We start from the raw sequence: 19,580 nt of genomic DNA on the forward strand, positions 1-19,580 counted from the left end.
TAAATTGCCTAAGGAGGTTGTAGAATCTCCATCATTGGGGATTTTTAAGAGCAGGTTGGACAAACACCTGTCAGGAATGGTCTAGATAATACTTAGTCCTGTCTTGAGTGCAGGGGAGTGGACTAGATGACCTCTCGAGGTCCCTTCCAGTTCTATCAACCAAGGACAAGACACAATCTGGCCCTTAACGTTTGAAGTTCTATGTGAGTTTGAAAGTCGTGGATTCACCATCTCTGGAAATATTTAAACTAGATAAAGACAACCACCAACCAACATTATAGGGAACAATCCTCTCCTAGCCAGAGGAATGAAAAAGTCAACTCAATAGCTTTTACACTCTCTGATCTTCATGCTTCTAACGATTCCCCGTCCCCCAGAGAATTCTAGCCACTTATCCATAAGAAATAACTGGGATCATCATTTTATTATTTCCTCATCCACCTTTGCATGAGCCCTTTCATGAAAAAGAGGATCCCACACTGATCTGCAGATAACAGCAACAGATATTCCTGGAAGTATTTCACAAATATTTGTATGGGTGTGGGGAGGATTCCTTCTTTTATGACAGGTTTCAGAGTAGCAGCTGTGTTAGTCTGTATTCGCAAAAAGAAAAGGAGGACTTGTGGCACCTTAGAGACTAACCAATTTATTTGAGCATAAGCTTTCATGAGCTACAGCTCACTTCATTGGATGCATAAAGTGGAAAGTAAAGTGAGGAGATTTTATATATACACACAGACCATGAAAAAATATACATTGTAAAGAGAGTGATCACTTAAGATGAGCTATTACCAGCAGGAGAGTGGGGTGGGGGGGAGAGAAAACCTTTTGAAGTGATAATCAAGGTGGGCCATTTCCAGGAGTTAACAAGAACGTCTGAGGAACGTTTCCTGTTTTCTCTCCCTCCACCCCACTCTCCTGCTGGTAATAGCTCATCTTAAATGATCACTCTCCTTACAATGTATATTTCTTCTTTTATGAGTTTACTTATTGCATTGTGCTGCCTCCTCTTCAGGAATGACCTCCATTACACATAAACAGCAATTGTTGTCACTCATTATGAGTTTCTTTTTGTAAGAAGTTACTCATGGGAGTAGACAACATTTCAGAAATGCCTACAGAATTTGGCAGGAGAAATCCTAAGTAATTCAGCATATAGGACTACCCTTTCTAGTGGCTTTTAAGCTAAGTATCCCCCTTAAACCTAGACAACCTAAAAGTCTAAATTTTGCTTGCACCAGTCAGCTCTACAGTTATGGTTCTTATCAAGTCCTGCTACCCGCAGACTACTCTCCTATTATCATATGCAACATTCTCTCAGCTGCAGCTATATTCCCCACAGAGGAGTACTGAGTCTAGTCTCCTGTGACAATGACAAGACTGACTACTGAGGGGCCATTGTCTAACTGATGAATCATGAGGTTGTGAGCCAGGAATTTGAGAATTCTAAACTGAGATCCAACAAAGAGTCACTTTATACTTGGACTCTAAGCCAGAGGTTAAGACAGACTAGTATTATCTTAGTTGGGTTTAAGGTTTTTTCAAACTGACAATGAGACAGGGCTAAATGGCGACTCCTCATTCACTGTAATAGAAGAGCACAGTTAAACCTTCTCAACCACAGCTCCAAGAGGTCAGAGCCAGGCCTTCCTTGCTTCACCCTTTGAAGGGGTGCAGCATGCCCTCACCAAATTATCCCACCTTTGCCAGACAGTAAGGAGAACACAACCATTCTACCTTTCCCCATATCCTCAAGTCCAACTCTGCTCCCAGTTCAGGTAGTGGGCATTTTGGAAGGTACAGAAGCACGCACCAGGCCTGTTTCATTAAATGCCCTCATATATATGACATACAGGTACTGTTTTTTTCAACCAAAAAGGTCTATACAGGTTATAGAAATTTACTCACCCACTGGTGGGTGGGCATGGCTCTCCTCCTCCTGCCAACAACCACTACAGTTGTCTGCTTCTCAGTACTCTGATCAGATCACATTCAGTCTCATCATTTTCAGAATAGGAAAGTCCCTAATGACTTCACACCAGGTCCACAGACCCCAACTCCACATCCAGTGTTCTTTATACCCCTTATCTCAGGGCTTCCAGTAGTACTTACCCCCTTTCTATTAGGGGGTTTCACACCATCTTCATAAGTGGCAAGTAGGGGACCCCAGGCTCTTCCTATACTCCAGGTTCTAGTCCAGAATCCTGGCCAAGAGCAGTTAAGATCTGCTTCCTCAAACCCACTGTTATTTTTCTAGCTTGATGCTAGGTCTTTTGCCCCAGGCCCTTTCCAGGCTTTACAGACATCTTTCTAGAGCTAATAGCAGCCTAGGGAAGTGTTGCTTTTCTCCTTGAAAAATCTTATTCCTGCCCTTTTACCAAGGCTCAGCACAGCCCACCCCTATAGCTTCTCTCAGTCACTTTTCTAGACTGTGTCTATCTAGCATTCCCATCTCAGGAAACATTAGTAAAGCTCAGCTATCTTCCTTCGGTCCTAAAGCCTTTCCTTTATATTCACTACACAGCTCCACTCCAGCTGGATCTTATCTTCAATTGAGCCTGACACACCCTTTTGTTGCCACCAGGTGCCTTAACTGAGGTCTCCAGCTCACTTAAATCACTTTCTGTGACATTGTAGGACTAGATATACCCATCACACAGTGTTTATTAAATCTTCACAATTAAGATTTTGTTAGAATCTTTGTATGTTGGCAATAGCAACATGGGAGCTGGCTTTCAAAAGAACATTCAAGCCCTGGCATGACTAGCATATTACCATGTACTTTTAAAATAGCTCTTCCCAGTTACACTAAACCTGTACTTCTAGTTTTGGAGTTAATGCAAATCCAGTTTAAGGGCTATCCATATGTAACAGACAGTGTCCAGGATATTTTATTATCAAAACAGAGTGTATGTAGCCAAGTGCAGAGATCACTAAAGTGAGTAATTAATGAATGTTAGTTGTTGCTCAGCACCAATAGATACCTGTATAATTGAAGGAATTAAAAAGGCTCTGTTTTAAAGAGCTGCTAATAGTTTTAGCAATTTGCAGGTAGAATCCAAGTTTCAGTCTAGGATCTACCAGAATCTAGAAATAAATTAGGACAGTGGGTGATCCATGAAAATACTTAGGCTTTGTCTGCACTAGCGCTTTTGTCACCAAAACTTTAGTCGGTCAGGGGTGTGAAAAAACACACCCCGATTGACATAAGATTCACCTACAAAAGTGCTGGTGTAGACAGGGCTACATCAGCTGGAGAGCATCTTCTACTGACGTAGCTACTACCACTTGTTGAGGGTGTTTTAATTATGCTAGTAGGAGAACTCTCACCTGCTGGCATAGAGCAGCTATACAGGAGACCTTACAGCAACGCAGCTGTAGCGGTACAGCTGTGCTGCTTTAAAGTCCATCGTGCAGACCTTAGTCCCTAAGTCCTATTTTGGGGCATCACTGCAATTCACAAAATCCACAACATTCCTGATCAGCTCCACCTAATCCTGTAGGCACCTTTGTTGTAGCCTCTGACCATGGACATTGCAGTCTTAGGCCTGGTCTACATGGGGGTAGGGCGGGGGATCGATCGAAGATATGCAACTTCAGCTACGAGAATAGCTGAAGTTGACGTATCTTAGATCGAATTAGAATCACTTACTTCGCGTCCTCGCAGCGCGGGATCGACGGCTGCCGCTCCCCTGTCGACTCTGCTTCCGCCTCTCGCCCTGGTGGAGTTCCGGAGTCGACAGCAGAGCGATCGGGGATCAATTTATCACATCTACACTAGTCGCAATAAATCGATCCCTGATAGATCGATCACTACCCACCAAGACGTGGCCTTACTCTGAGCACCCAGAGGCCTATCTACCATGTAAGGCTAGAGCAATTCACAAACCTGGGAAGGCAGCTGTTTGACTACCTAAATCCTGTGCAGAGGTCCAGTAGGTGTGCTTAGAGGCCATCCCTGGCTGTTCTGAGGAGTTAGGGGGCCTCTGAGCACACCTATCAGAGTGGGACCCACACACAACTTGGATAGCAAAATTCCCCCAGTTCACGGATCACAAGCAAAGATAGGTTTTTTCCTGCTGAAAGAATGACAGAGTTTAGCCTCTTAGCGGGTCTGCAGCTCCCATTTTCTGCCTTAGGAGGTTCCCTTAGCATGTTGCCTTTTGTGGATCATGGTCTAAAGGTGCCTATCTCTCCCCATTCATTGTATAGGAGCCTAGGTGCCTAACTCAGGCTTTGTAGATCGCAGCGTCATTTTCTAGGGCCCGAAAGTTAAGCAGCAGGATGCTGAGTCTCAACACCTAAATCCTTTCCTGGATCTAGGCCTTTGTTCCTAACAAAATTATTCTTTTTTTTTTTTCTTCAAACCAAGTTTTAATTTCCACTGGGTTTATTTGCCATGTCACCAAATGACTAGGCAGCATGCAATGAATGAAAGAGCATTGAATTGAAATATCCTCTTACTCTTTTGAAGTGGTGACTAAAGACCTATACGAATCCTTAAGCCTGTCAGTGTTGATTGGCTATTATTTAAATAGAGACATTCTCTCAAAAACAGTTTGCTCTAAGGCCTCAAATTCTGATTTTAAAAAAGAACTGAAAGCAATCTTTTACATGCATAGTGACGGTAATTTAATAAAGCAGTAAGTGCACCCAATCATTTTTCTATCTAAGCAATTGTTATTATCTAGAATCAAGAAGCTATGACTAGAAGAGACCTTTCAGTTCATAAAGCCAATCTCATGTAGCTAGCGCAGGTTATTCCCTTACACTATTATCTTGAGAGTGTTAGCCAATCTCTTTTGGAACACTTTCATTGATAGGAACTCAGTTACTTCCATGGGCAGCTGTTCTAGTCTCCATGGGGGTTTTGATTATTTGTATTATTTTACGGTGTTTATTTTTTAATATTAATACAAATAACGAGAAAAAATATTAAAAACAAAGTCACTAAACAAGGCCAAATCACACTTCCACTTGTTATTAATAGGTGAATTTTTCCATCTTCAGTATTTCCCAATTTTCGTTAAACCAAGATGCTATTGGAGGGTTTTCTTTTCTTCCAATGAACTGCAGTAAAACACCTATCAGCAATTAATAAGTGATCACTATTCTGTAACCCTTATTCATATTGGATTCAACTTTCAGGCTTTTCACTTACTTTATTTGGAGTTGGATCAAGTTGAAAGTTGGATCCAATGAGACTTGGATCCATAAGTTGTACTCACACGAGTTGTCCCATTTACTTCAGTCAGACAATCTGCTTGACTAAGAACTACATGTGTACAATGGGAGCAAGTTTGGGCCCTGTATATCTCTGTGATGGATGAAGAAAATTAGTCACTCTTAAATCAGGATGTTTTGGAGGGATGCCATACATGCTATGAACTCTTTGAGACAAATCTTTAGCTGGTGTAAATAGGCATAATGCCATGGATTTATGCTGATTTCCACTAGCTAAAGATCTGATCTTTTATTCTCATAATTGGAATGGACCCCATTAATGGATTCCTATAGTCTATGAAGAATGTTTTCTATCAGTATGATTGGATAGATAGATACTTATAGCTAGCTTTAAATACTGTATCCCAGGAGCCTAGTGGTATAATCTTTGAGCATGAATGATCCAAAGCAATTCTTCCATTGACTTCAGTGGGCTTTAGATCAGGTCCTTTGTTACTGGGGACGGAAGAATTCACTTTCCCTAATTTCAAACCCATTCTAACATTATGGGTTTGAAAGTTCAACTCAAAAACAAATGTTAGCATGTTCTCATGCTGTTTGAAAGAAAGAGCAGAGAAAGAAAAAAAATCCAGTGGGAGGGGAAAAAAATGATCAAACACGCAGATATTGTGACAACCACTAATCCCTATCTGATCAGATGCATACACTGCTAGTTGACGGACCTTTTAAATAGAAACTTGATTTTTATCTCTACTAACTTTACTAAATTCAAATTCATCCACATGAACTTTCACATGTGAGATGTATAAATGGACAACATTTCCTTAAAGATTTTGGAGTATATTGGACAATGCATTTTTTCCCATTGGCTTCATGGTTGAGAACCACCTAGAGACAGTATAGAATAAATGAAGAGGAATAGCCATGTGAAGAGGGGAATAGGCAGGATTAACCGCATGTAGAGTTGAGAGTCCAGCTGGATAGAAATAGAGTCTATCACTGCATGGTTTACAAAATTAATTGTAATCCCTGCAGTTTCCCAGGTCTGGCAAACCTGCCCCCAAACAGTGTATCTATTTACAAGAGCAATATTCTAGGGGAAAATATTTTGTTTAATTGAGTTAGTAAACATGATTTGAAATACATTTAGCATCTATTGTAGGCTCAGTTTAGCACCTTAATTCAGTAAGAAATAGATTTAAATTAAACTGATACAAACCAGATTTACATCTATTTAAGAGTGTCTACATAGCGGTTAACTAAATCAATTTTTAAAACAATGTTAGTTAAAAATGAAATCACTACATACGAAAGCTTCACTAAAAGTTAGATTTTAAAATGATTTAGTCAAACCAGTATAAAACCCTGTGTGAACATTCTAATTTTGGTTTAAGAGGGGCTTAGTTTGGTTTAGTTGAAATCCATTCGGAATCAGTTTAAGATAAATAGGCCCCTCTTACGCAGGAAAACGGAGGGTCCGCACAGAGATTTGCACTGCTTTGACTACAATCACTTTACAAAAACAATTTATTTGAGCATAAGCTTTCGTGAGCTACAGCTCACTTCATCGGATGCATACCGTGGAAACTGCAGAAGACATTATGTACACAGAGACCATGAAACAATACCTCCTCCCACCCCACTCTCCTGCTGGTAATAGCTTATCTAAAGTGATCACTCTCTTTACAATGTGTATGATAATCAAGTTGGGCCATTTCCAGCGCAAATCCAGGTTTTCTCACCCTCCGCCCCACAAACTCACTCTCCTGCTGGTAATAGCCCATCTGAAACCTTACAAAAACAATGCAAGTTGTACTGCAACTTTCTCACGTCGACACCGGGCCGCCTCACGGAGTACGGTTTGTGCTTAGTACGTTTGTGAGGACGCCCGGCTGACAAGCCCCTGCCAGCTCCAGCCTGTTCAGTAACTGGCAGAGGCTTTGAGCCCCTCGGTAACAGGACAACGGTGGAACTCTGGCGCCCTCCTCCCCGCGAGCCTGCAGCCAGCTTCCCTGCGGCCTCCGCCTCTGCCCCACCCACCCCGCGGCGGCGGCAGCAGCAGCAGCTCCGGAGCTGCAGGTGGCGCCGTGCGCCCCGATCCCAGAACTGGGCGGGCCCTGCCGGGCTCAGCGCTCTGACTGTGCCGGGCGGGAGCGTCGCGGCTGGACCCCGGAGCTCCGGCTGCCTGAGCCGGGAGGGCGAGCGCCAGGCGGCCCGGGGCCCGGCATGGGGCTCTGCCTACCCTGCTTGGGGGGCGCCGCCGAGGACGTGGTGGAGACGCCCGACCCGGTGAGTGCGGTGCGTACGGCCCCCGCGGGAGCCCAGCTCCTCTCCCCGACACGCCCTGGCTGGGCCGCGGGCACCGCGCTCCCCGGCCCCGCCAGACTCAAGCTGGGCAGGGACCTCCCACTCCGGAGCAGGCCCCCAGCAGGTGCATCCTCCTTTCAGCTCCTCCTCCGGGTTTTTGGGTTTTTTTTTTTTTTTCTGGGCTAGCGGTTTGTTTTTGTATTTTTGTCGGTTTTTGAAATTACCCCAGAGAGAGGCGACTTTCCACGGTGTGGTTTTCCCATAATTGCAGGATTAAAATAATGCAGCAGAGCAGAGGCGGGGTAGTTGCTGCTGCCCTTGTCCAGCCTAAGGACTGAACATCTGTGTGCTGCGGTCGGTCAGCCACCTGGGGTGCAGTGAGCCGTGAGGATTGGCGCCTCCCAAAGGCGCACCCATAACATACTCCAGTGACATACACGCAGTAAGAGATCCCGTTAAGAGACTGCGATTTTAATATTTATTTTGGGGACAGAGGGAATTAAGCCCTCGATGTATAATTAAGGGTTAAATATACCCTTTAATTAAAAAAAATACATTATTTCATGGATCTGCAGAAGCAGGTCCCTAGCGCTCTAGGTTTGTTTTTGTTAAGTACATTTTGCTTTAAAGGGACACTGTCAACTTGAAAAATAATAAGTTTGTAAGAAAATGTTGGACTTAATTTAGGTCTTTCTTGTAACTGAAAGAAGTTGATGGGCAATTAGATATTTTTCTCTCATTCCATCTTGTCTGCTTTGGGCATTTGACAGCACTTGGTATAACAGTTTCACTCTTCCCCCTGTACAGACCGGATCTTGCAAGTATTTGCACATGTGGGTAGTGTCATATGAATGTTTGCTAGTCAGTTTCTTCCTTGATTGGCAGGGAGTCAGCAAAAAGGGAGATTATAAACATCAACAGAAAAGTCTTAAGAATTAAAACACAAAATCCAAACTTACTTTTAAAAATTAGTTTGTCAAATTGCGTATCATTTTAAAACATTGAAAATCCTGTTATTTATTTTATACTGTCTTTCTACCAGCCGGTATTGCAGGGTCAGTATCTCACCACACATTATGTAACCAGAGAACAAAAACCATAGGGTACGATCCCTTCTTCTTAGCATGTGTGGAACATGCCTCTGGAGGCACGTGACTAGGATTCATCACCGAATTTGGTCCGCTTGTTGGATTATTAGCTTCCCCAGGCTGCATACTGATAGGGAGAGTCATGTGAATGTTGATCCATGCCCCCCATAAGCCTGAAACCTCTATCATGAACTAAAATTAACATAATTTGGAGTTTGTCAGTCTCAGTCACAGGTGTCCTCCACTTGAAGTATCTGCAGGAGCACAAAGATAGAGATCTGAAGGGACCATCTCTTATGAGTGAGAGAGTAATTCTGTTTTATGCCCATTTAATCCTTGGTCTCTCTGTTACACTCCTGTTTGTTATAGGCACCCTCCTACTAGAAACTTTACTAAGATGGTGAACTCATTTCACATACGCCATCACTACCATTTATTACTGATATGGGTACCAATCTTCTTAGCATAGTTCCCTGCATCCTTGTGGAAACCCACTGACTTCAGAATTAGTGGGACTCTTCATGGGTTTAGGGCCTATGCTAGCTGACCTGATTGTTGGATCAAGATCCTGGTTGGGATTTAACTGGTAAGGAAATAAATCTTCTTTTCTAACTCTGGAAAACTGTGGAGCCTGGTTTTAGTGAACTTGTATTCAGTGAAAATCCATTTATAGTGATAGCTATTCTAGTTACAGTTGTTTTGTAAACGTCACTATCAGAGGTTCCATGATGTTTGTTCTTAAAATATTTATGCTTGTGATAACTCTTGAGACATGCCTCATTTTCATGAGGCCCTCGGGGAAACGGCAATCATACCAAGATCTCATTTTTCTTTTCTCCTCAAATGATAAGAACATCTTATGCACTGTGTCCATTTCTCTGCCATATAAAATACCTTCTTATTGTAGGTTTCATCCTAGAATGATTTTTTGTTTGTTTGTTTGGTTTTTTTGCGGTAAAGATGCAAGTCACCTGAAATATGCCCTTCTAATGGATATATCTGCATAACACTATTGTTACTCAAATACTGGAATACATTGTAGCAGCAATAACACTCTACCATCTTAACAGGTTTCAGAGTAGCTGTAGCTCACAAAAGCTTATGCTCAAATAAATTTGTTCGTCTCTAAGGTGCCACAGGTGCTCCTTTTCTACCATCTTAGTAACCAAAAGCATACTGTCCTTATAAAAAGAAAAGGAGTGCTTGTGGCACCTTAGAGACTAACAAATTTATTTGAGCATAAGCTTTTGTGAGCTACAGCTCACTTCGTCGGATGTAGCTCATGAAAGCTTATGCTCAAATAGATTTGTTTGTCTACAAGTACTCCTTTTCTTTTTGCGGATACAGACTAACACGGCTGCTACTCTGAAACCTGTCCTTATGTAGTTACTTTAATACTTAAAACAGAGAGAAGAAGCAGCTGCCGTTTGACTTAAGTTCAGAATTTGATTAAATAACTTCCATTGTTCATATGAATGACAAGGAACGGACATGGAATAGTCTATGCATTATATCATTTAATCTTTTTTAAAACTGCTATATTTTCATTGTTAAACAATTTATTCTGCTTTCTCTATTACAATGGAACTTTTTTCAAATTTTCTGTAGGAAAGTAAAAGACGACAACTTGCAGAAGCTGCAGAAAAGAGGCAGATGGAGGTAACATTACATTTATTCAGAAACTTGTTATGTAGCCACTGGTTTTAAAATGGAAAATACCAGAGGTCTCTTTGCCGAAATGCAGCTGAACAGCATACGTGGACTATCGGCAAGTGGAATTTATCATTGCACTTGGCTGTCATGTTAGTAATTTGATGGGTATTTATATAATGATGTCATGGAACATTGGCGGGGATTTTGAAAGGAGCTTAAGAAAGTTAGGCACCTGACTCCCATTGAAATTCAAACAGTTATTAGGACCGTTGAAAATCTTTGCCATTATAAAATGTGAATGCAAAGCTGGAAAGTTCTTTTAAACCAAAGAAGAAATTGATTTTTGTCAGTGATATTTTTGTTTTACTTTAACCACAAACACCAAAGAGATATTTCAGTTGCATTTTTCAAAGATATTTAATTGTTTTGGCAGCATTTGCAAGTGTTGTTTTGAGACTTGCTACTTCTAAAAGCTCAACATAGCTGAATTTCTTGGCTGTTCGCTTCATTAACATGGGGGAAATGTGGGTCTCTTTCCTCATCCCAGTCAATTAAGCAGTGGCATTGACAGACTCTGGACCTGAAAAGTTGGGGACTTGGGTGTTGAAGCTGGGAGGTCTTAAATTTAGAAAAGTGGAGGTAGTATGTGCCTTAGGGCAGAAGTAATAATAGGAAGGAGGAAACACATACAGAAGCCTAAAGCAAAGGAACTGTAGCCTTATTTGCACCTTACCTTAAAAAATAAACCTTTTTTAAACACTGCATAATCTAAATTCTCTATAGTGTCTTGTTGAATTTCAAATATGAAGTATGAAGATAATGAATGTGTGTATTGTATGAACATTGTTGGTTGTTCTCTGTATAGTTTGTTGGCCTTTTGCTGATACGGGCTTGTTCGGTTTGCTACTGTTTAAAGATCATGATTCATATTTGAGTCATGGATAAAAGCACTTTCTAAATTATTATAGCAGCATTTAAAGGCCTTTTTATTAAAATTTTTTTGGTTTGCTTTGGCCTACATTTTAATTTAAAAAAAAAAGATTTAGTACATCTACAGTGTTTTGAATCTCAAAGTACTTTCTAAATATATATATCCTTGCAACAACCCTGAGTGGTAGGTAGATAAATACCATATAGGAAGAGATATAGTAGATCAGGAGTGGCCAACCTGAGCCTGAGAAGGAGCCAGAATTTACCAATGTACATTTCCAAAGAGCCACATTAATGAATGCATCAGCAGCGCCTCCTGCCCACCGGAAGTCCTGCTGATCAGTGCCTACCCCTCCCTCACCGCACCTCCGTATCAGTTGTTTCGTGGTGTGCAGGAGGCTCAGAGCGGGAGTGGGAGGAACGATGGCATGGCAGGCTCAGGGGAGGGGGCGGGAAGGGATGGAGTGGGGGCAGGGCCTGTGGCAGAGCCAGGGGTTGAGCAGTGGGCACCTCCTGGCATACTGGAAAGTTGGGGCCTGTAGCTCCAGCCCCGGAGTCGGTGACTATACAAGGAGCCGCATATTAACTTCTGAAGAGCCGCATGTGGCTCTGGAGCCACAGGTTGGCCACCACTATAGTAGATGGTGGAAACAAACACAAACTAAAGCTCCTATTCTACAAATATGTATCTTGACATACGAGTAGTCTATTGATTTGTGAGTATGAGTGAGTTTAAATGACTAGAGACTAAGTGCGTACATCAGTGAGTTGGTGTCCAAATTGGAATTAGAACCAAGGCTTCCAGCCGTGTGTTCAGACCATGCTGCAGCTAGTGTCATTCTGTTTCTGTGCAAATAATATGCTAATCTAAAATAGTGTTCAGATCACCCTACTTCATCTTTACTTCATATTTTATATTGCATTGACAGCTTAATGCCTCTCTTCACATTCTTACTCCATCTACAGTCTTACTTTGTCACAACTCTGCTTTGTAGCTCACGAAAGCTTATGCTCAAATAAATTGGTTAGTCTCTAAAGTGCCACAAGTACTCCTTTTCTTTTTGCGGATACAGACTAACACGGCTGTTACTCTGAAATTTGCTTTGACTGTTAGCACAAATCCAAGGTGGTGGTGACTGATAACAATCTGTTCCTCTTTCCTCTCAGCATAGATTTAACCTTATTTTTTCTGTTGCTCACATGTAGTGTTATAGCTCTAAATTATAAGCTAGAAGTGCATTAAAAATTCTGTTAAGTTCAGATCTCAAAATAAGTAAGAGGAAAAAGAAGCTATTGTGTACAGCCTTGGTATTCATGTTTTAGAACCGTATATCGCTCTAATTTAGGTACTTATACGGCCCTATCACCACAGTATCTTAGTGCCTCAATCTTTTAATGTATATATCCTCACAACACCCCTCTGACATAGGGGAAAGTACTATTTTACAAATGGACAATTGAGGCACAAATAGTGACTTGCCCAGGGTCACAGAGAATATTTGTGATAGAGGAATTGAACCTTGGTTTCACACATCCTAAGCGGGGCCCCTAAGTAGTGTGCAAATAAGGACTGTAGATGTGGGAACTACATCTGTCATCTCCCCTCATGCACTTATTGTAAATTGTAATGAGACCTCTTGGCTAATATCTCTGTTAGCCATAGGATGCCCTGTACTTGCAGAAATCTATGTGGTAAGAGAAGGTGGGGCAGTAATGCCCTATAAAATAACAGTTTGGGTTCTTGGATGCAGCTGACTGCCTGAACCATCCTTTCTAAGTTAAAATTCAATTGGTGAGGGCAAGAATATGGAGCTCATACCAATTGGAAAAACTATAGGATCAAAGTGCATGGGAGTTCTTGAAGGGGAGGGGGAAACGTTTAATTTTACAATTTGAATACAAACCACGTGCATTTACTCATTAAATTATGCCCATCTGGATATACAAATAAAAATGAAAGAATACCCCATTGCCATCACTGACAAATACTGTGCAATGTTAAAAAGCACCTTAAAAAGTTATGCTGCTGTGTTACATACTAGTATTAATTAGTGTTTCAATATTGCTTCCAAATAGAAACCCACAAAATATAGTTGTCAAGGTTTTATTTCTTTGAAAAGAAATTGGACTGCAGTATTTTATCCAATCTTATTTCCCTAAAGGCCACCTCTCGTGGTGTTAAGAACCCATATTCTGTGGAGCAAAAGAAAAAGAAACAGGAGGAAATGGAGAAACAAATTGCATCTTCAAGCTCTGGAGGAGGAGGAGGCGGGCTTAGAGTAAGTTTTAAGATTCACTTTGTTAAATCCTTTTTAAAATGTTTGGTTTTAGATTTAACTAGCTTTATTAGTAAGTTCAGTTTTGTCTATATACATCTATTAAAGAACTATATAAAACAAAGTAAGCACAAATAGAAAGCAAAAGTAAACTTAACATGTCCCATGTTTCATTCCAGATCCTTCTTATCCACTTGCATTCTCAGCAGTTATTGACAGTATCACCCTGCTCCCAGTCACAAAAGCCAATCATCTGAGTCCTATTTAATTTCTTCTTCCTTGACCCTCATATCTAGGTTGTATACAAATTTTATCAGGGCTTCAATTCCTGTCAAGTTTCTAAGATGCAACCTTTCCTTTTTATTCCCACAGCAAAATCTTGTTCAGACTCTTTATCTCACATTGACTGTTGCAGCTGCCTCTTCTTAAGATTTCTCCAGTACCCATTTGACCCTTCCCTCGAATCCATTCAAAATGCAGTTTCTAAGATCATTCATCATCCTTCGTATTGTCTTACTATATACTCCTACCCCCTTTGAATTCTTCCACTAGGTCTCCCTTTTGTACCACAAAGCGCAAGCTACTTTTCCTAACCTTCAAGGCTTTTCACAGCTCTGTCCTTCCCCACTTATCCACTCCTGTCTCTTACTGCATTGCTCCCATCCTCTCTGCTCCACCATTAATGCTAATATTGACTTCCCATTTATCAGCTTCTCCCACAGTCATATTCACACCTTATTCCAGGCTGCTCCCTGCACATGGAACACCCTTACTTACCGTACTTGTAAGATGGCAACCTTCAAAAATCATGTTTTTTCCTCTGTGTTTATAAGAAATTAGCCAATTAATAATAAACAGGCAAGGGGGCAGTTATGTATATTTGGTGTGCATCTGTTTTTTTTCTCTCTACACTTTATATATGCTTATTTCCCTCTCCCTTGCCTTTTTAACAAGTTACTGCTTTCCTTTTAGATGACAGGGACTGGGATAGTATCTTTTTGGGACAGGGATAGTATCTAGAAAGTTGTGCATCCTCTTGTTGCACATCAAAAGTATTGGTGGATTTGAATGAAATACGTGGATTGTAATGAATCACTGAGTTTACTGCATACATACAACTTTGTTTTATTTTTCTAGTGGCAGGTTGGATAAATAAGTATGGCATTTGAAAAGAAGAGGGTCAAATACTGCCAATAACTTGCCAGTTTCTGCAGCTGAGTGGCACTTATTCATTGTGTGGCTTTTGCTGTTTGTATATGAAGATTCAACAGTACTTTGCCATTGCAGTACGACAGAGGATAGCGGTGTACGCTAAGAATATTTTTCAACCAAGAATCTCAGAATGGAAAACAAAGGTGGCCAAAACTTATCATTCTTTTTAAACGTCTCATGCTTCAACTTTTGGGTGGGGTGGACAGCGGGAGATGCAGTTATTTGGGAACGAACTTAGTATTTAATGGTGATAGAGTGAATGTATCTTATTTCTGTTCTTGAAACTAACTTATGCACAGCTTGGGTAACTTTTAGTGTGTGGGAGTTTTTCTTTTTGTTTTAGCGTTTATTTAAAGTTTTGTGATGAACTTTGTCTGTCTCTTTGTTAAAAAAAAAAGTTATCTTCTTTAGATGCTTATAGTTAAATACATGTGCTGCTGTCCACCTCTTCTGTACTACTTATTGGTTAGTCATCTGTGAATTTAGTGCCTTTAAAAGGCTTTTGGAAAAGCTTGGCTTCTGCAAATTGAAATTTTGTGAAATGTGCTATAAAAAAATCACTTTGAATTATAAATCACTTTACATGCTTTTACTGAGGTAAATATTTTATGTGATCTTATGCCTGTTCGCTTTTCATTGATTCACCGATTATGGATTTCTTTTGAGTACATAATTATATTAGCTATTAGCTAAACAGTGTTGGCTACGTTGTTCTTTTTTGCACCACAAGGGGGTGGTGGTGTACTTCTGGAAATATTAAAAAATAGAAAAGGAAAAGACCTATTAAGTCATCTCTTGGATAGTTTATTTCCTAAAAGCTTCTATACTACCTGGGTGGCTTAACTATATATAGTACAATAATATTTTCCAAGTGCTAGAAACACTTTTACTGCTCTTTTGTATCAAGGAATGTCTGTAATCCTTTTCCCAAATGTGAAACTGCTTTTGATTATTTACAGCTAACTAAACTGGTGTATTATGAACTGATTCCAAAACTAGAAGTGACTTCAGAACACTACTGAGTAGATGAGAGAATTTAGAAATGATTCTGTTGCAGTAAAAATACAACTTTTATTTTCCCTGGAGGGCACTGTTTGGCCTATTTGTGTCCTAGTGACTCCATTTTTGACCCAGGTTAGACCGTGGAAGTGTTACTTGGATTAAATACACTATCAAGTCCACTTTCTTGAAAGAACTAGCTTCCTGGCTTCTGCCTTCATCATAGCAAAGGAATTCTTAACAAGAGTATACTACTGTTAGTTTACTGACAAAAGCAGTGGCCTTCATAGAAGATAGTGATACCTCACATTTACTTTGAGTGTGGGCATTTGCCCTATTCAGTGTTATATTCCTGTTTTACTGAATTAAACTACAATGGAAGACTGTTATAAAATACAGTGTGCGTAATGTACAATGAAACTTTCTGTCCAGGATTTCTAGTAGAGTGTCACATCCTACAGTGTGACTATGCCAAGACAATTTGTCATTAAAGTGTCACTTCAATGGTTGTGCAGTTTTGCAGGGGTTTTTTTGCGGGGGGGGGGAGGGGTGGCGGAGTTTGTTGATCAGGAATTTGTGTTATTTGGAGTTAACCTCTGCATTCATGCACTTACACTGCATTGTGGCTCAACCGTCAGCCAGGAGACAAATATAAATAAGTGTTGTGCTCTTAAGTGTGACACGATTTTGCCTGCCAGCTTTTAACTGCTCAGTAACTCAACTTTGATCTATTTAAATAACTACCATATTTAAGTTTTAACAGTCCAGTCTTGCAAGAGTCAGAGTTCTTTCAGATATATTGACTTTAAAAACATTCAAAAGTATTTGGCATTTTAGAGGATTAGGTTCATAGTTGTGGTTTGTTTTTCGTATCTTAGGATAGAGAAGAAAGTCTAAAATCTATTGAGCTAGATGAACTGCTCAAAAAAGTGATATGGAAATCTGTTTACCCACTTGCATCAGTGGTTTCAGAAAGTACAGGAGATCTTGTCAATGGAAAAACAAAACATGGATTACAACACTGAGTGCACTTCAAGTAGAGTAATCCCAGAATAATTTTTTTAGCCCCCACATTCCACAAACTCCTGCCTTTCTGGTTTGCATCAGCATAAAAAGTTAATGGAGTGCTTTGTACTTGTTTTTAGTGAAGAATAATAGAGACTCTACAACTGTATCTCAATTTACTGTATTTAGAAAATAAATGAACAAAGTACTGCCCTATCTGAAAAGAATGTAAAATTAAAGGATGATACATTTGTTGATTGCAAAATGCATGATTTAATCTGTATCCTGTCTTCTGTACAGACCCTAGGAAGAACAAAAAGAGTTCTAAACAATGCCTCACTGAAGTCTGGTAATTTTGCCATTGAGTTCAAGGGATCCAGAATTTATCTCCTTAATTTTTAATCATTCACATGCTCTCTGAAATGGTATCCTTATGCCAAAGTATATGCTGCTTATGGAAGCTGACAGTTCTACACTTGAGTGTGGAACACTTTAGGTCTTTATTATGGTAACTGTGAATTTTTTCCCTTCAGTGATAAATGTACTTTTTTCTATCCTTCTCCCCATCCATTTATAAAGTTAAAAAAATCTTCCATGTATAAATTTAAGCCCTGATGCTGCAATTTGATCTATGCAGGTAGACCTTTGTACCTGTATAGAGTTCTACTGGCTTCAGTCATACTCTGGATCTAGGGGTCCATTGGTGCAAATCCACTTGCAGCATGAAGGCCTTAAAGGTTCAGCATCATGTTTAGGAGTATTTGCATGCTTCAGTGTATGTATCTTTTAAGTATGTGCATATATTTTTGTATATGCCATGTAACCAAGAATTGATGTATGTTTTCCTACACACACTTTTAGTCTATTAATAGTTGATTCTCCCCATTCTTGCACTAAATGGAACTGGGTCAAGAAATAAGTAGTTTTTGAAGAACCCAGGACACTATTTGCATGGGGTTATCACCCTAATAAGACAACACTATATGTCTGAAATCCAACTAAAACAGATCCTGTTGAAATGAAAGGGATTTTTGCAAAACAAAATCATAATTAAAGGTGTTACAAACAGATTTTATGGAGGATTACAGATGTTTGCAGTTGGAAAGACCGCAGGATGAGGGTCTTAAAGGGGAATGATATTCCTCCATTTGCTGTCATTTTTTTTTCCTAGATCTGCCATTTTTAGTGACTATACTGGTTTCAGAGTAACAGCCGTGTTAGTCTGTATTTGCAAAAAGAAAAAGGAGTACATGTGGCACTTTAGAGACTAAATAAATTGGTTAGTCTCTAAGGTGCCACAAGTACTCCTTTTTCTTTTTAGTGAATATACTGTAAGTCTGAAGTGGTGGTAGAGACTGATATCAAAGGAAAATTGGACCAGCCCATATCTATAGCCACTGTACTAATGTAAAAATAAGATAAGTAGTCTTAAACTAGATTTTAACATAATGGTTATTTTTGCAGAAAGCTTTTAGAATTTGTCTAATGCAGAAAAGTTTTAATAGATCCTTAATAGCATCTGCTGCAGTTAGTGTTCCTTTAGAATGCACAATTTGTATTAATCCAGAAACCATTGAAACTATAATTTAAAACATGTATATTTATCACAATCCACTGGTACATGTAAACATAAGCCACAAAGTTAGCAATATTGTATTTGTATTTTTTAAAAGGCTAGAAAGGAGGAAATATAACTACTGCTTCACTCTGTCATGCTGTACAATGTTCTGCCACTCTCTAGCCTGAAACACTCTGCCTCTGAAGTCTCAATTTTTTTCCAAATTTAAGGCCTTCACCCTATATGCCCAGTCAAATTCCAAATAGTTTAAGTAGTGGGGCCATACCACTGTTAGTTTCCTGGAGTAAGGAGAGGCAGGTCCTTCCCCAAAAACAATTGATTCCCCCCCCCCCCCCAATCTAGGGCCATGAAAAGCACTAGGCCAGCCATACTCTGCTTTTGTGATTAACAGGACTCTGACGGGGGCAAAACATGTCTATCAAACTGTAAACTCTGTTTTGTATTGCAGGCTGAACACACTTCTAGCCTTCTCCAAGGCAAGTATATTGAATTGCATTCTAGCTAGCTTCTCTGAGCTGAGCCTTCAGTCAGGTGTCAAGGCCCTTTCCTGAGCCTGGTAGCTATCAAGATGGCATTTTAGGGCCATCAACTTCAATAATCTCTCAACTGCTGTCCTCAGGCACTGGAACAATATATATATTTTTTTTCCTAACAAGGGGCCTACAAAGGCAAAGAAGAAAGTTTTCCAGCTAAACAGATGGCATGGCTTCTCTGAACAGGGGCAGTAACCATCACCACATACAAGGCAGACTAGCTGGAAAGGAAAAGGTAGGAGGGACTCTACCAAACCTCTGACTCAGAAGGGGTGAGATCAGGTTTCAGGACTTCTGTTTTGCAAAGATTTGTAATGGATTATTCTTTAAATATAAGTAACTGTGGTCAAGAATTCCTTTGCTAACTCTGTACTTTAGGCCCTATGGGGACAACATAGCAGGGAAGTAATCTAGGAGCTCAAAGAGCCAGCCTGTATCCTAAGTAGGACTAAGAAAGCATCTATAAAGTGATAGAGAGGATGGGCCCTGGGAGGTCCAAAGCACTGGTTTCAGGGTCTAAGATGATGGGACTGCAGGGTCCCACATCTCAAAGAAGGGCAGCACCCATGAAGTCTGATCCTAGAACTGTGCTTTGTGGGGACTGAGAATAAGGAACCAACTTTCGCTTCTTTACAGCCTCAGATTTGTTTAGGTTATCTCTACATTGAAATGGACTTTCCACCAAAAGCCACAAGCTTGAAGACTGCTATAAAACGCATTGTTGTGTCAGGGTCAGTGTGCAACCAACCTTAACCCAGAAGATCACGAAGCTTATTTGTTCCCCCACACCCTCCAAAAAAAAAAAAATTCTAAT

At 40.3% G+C, this 19,580-nt stretch overlaps 1 protein-coding gene across 1 annotated transcript; it reads left to right on the forward strand.

Annotated features, from left to right (window-relative positions):
* The first annotated feature begins 7,249 nt into the window (after positions 1 to 7,249).
* On the forward strand, positions 7,250 to 17,882 carry SVIP (small VCP interacting protein). The gene is made up of 4 exons (XM_073347827.2): positions 7,250 to 7,473; positions 10,188 to 10,238; positions 13,325 to 13,441; positions 14,576 to 17,882. The coding sequence occupies exons 1-4, from the start codon at positions 7,411 to 7,413 to the stop codon at positions 14,588 to 14,590; spliced, it is 246 nt and encodes an 81-aa protein (XP_073203928.1). The 5' UTR covers positions 7,250 to 7,410; the 3' UTR covers positions 14,591 to 17,882.
* Positions 17,883 to 19,580: the final 1,698 nt, after the last annotated feature.

The sequence above is a fragment of the Lepidochelys kempii genome, chromosome 6, assembly GCF_965140285.1.
Source record: "Lepidochelys kempii isolate rLepKem1 chromosome 6, rLepKem1.hap1, whole genome shotgun sequence".
NCBI lineage: Eukaryota > Metazoa > Chordata > Testudines > Cheloniidae > Lepidochelys > Lepidochelys kempii.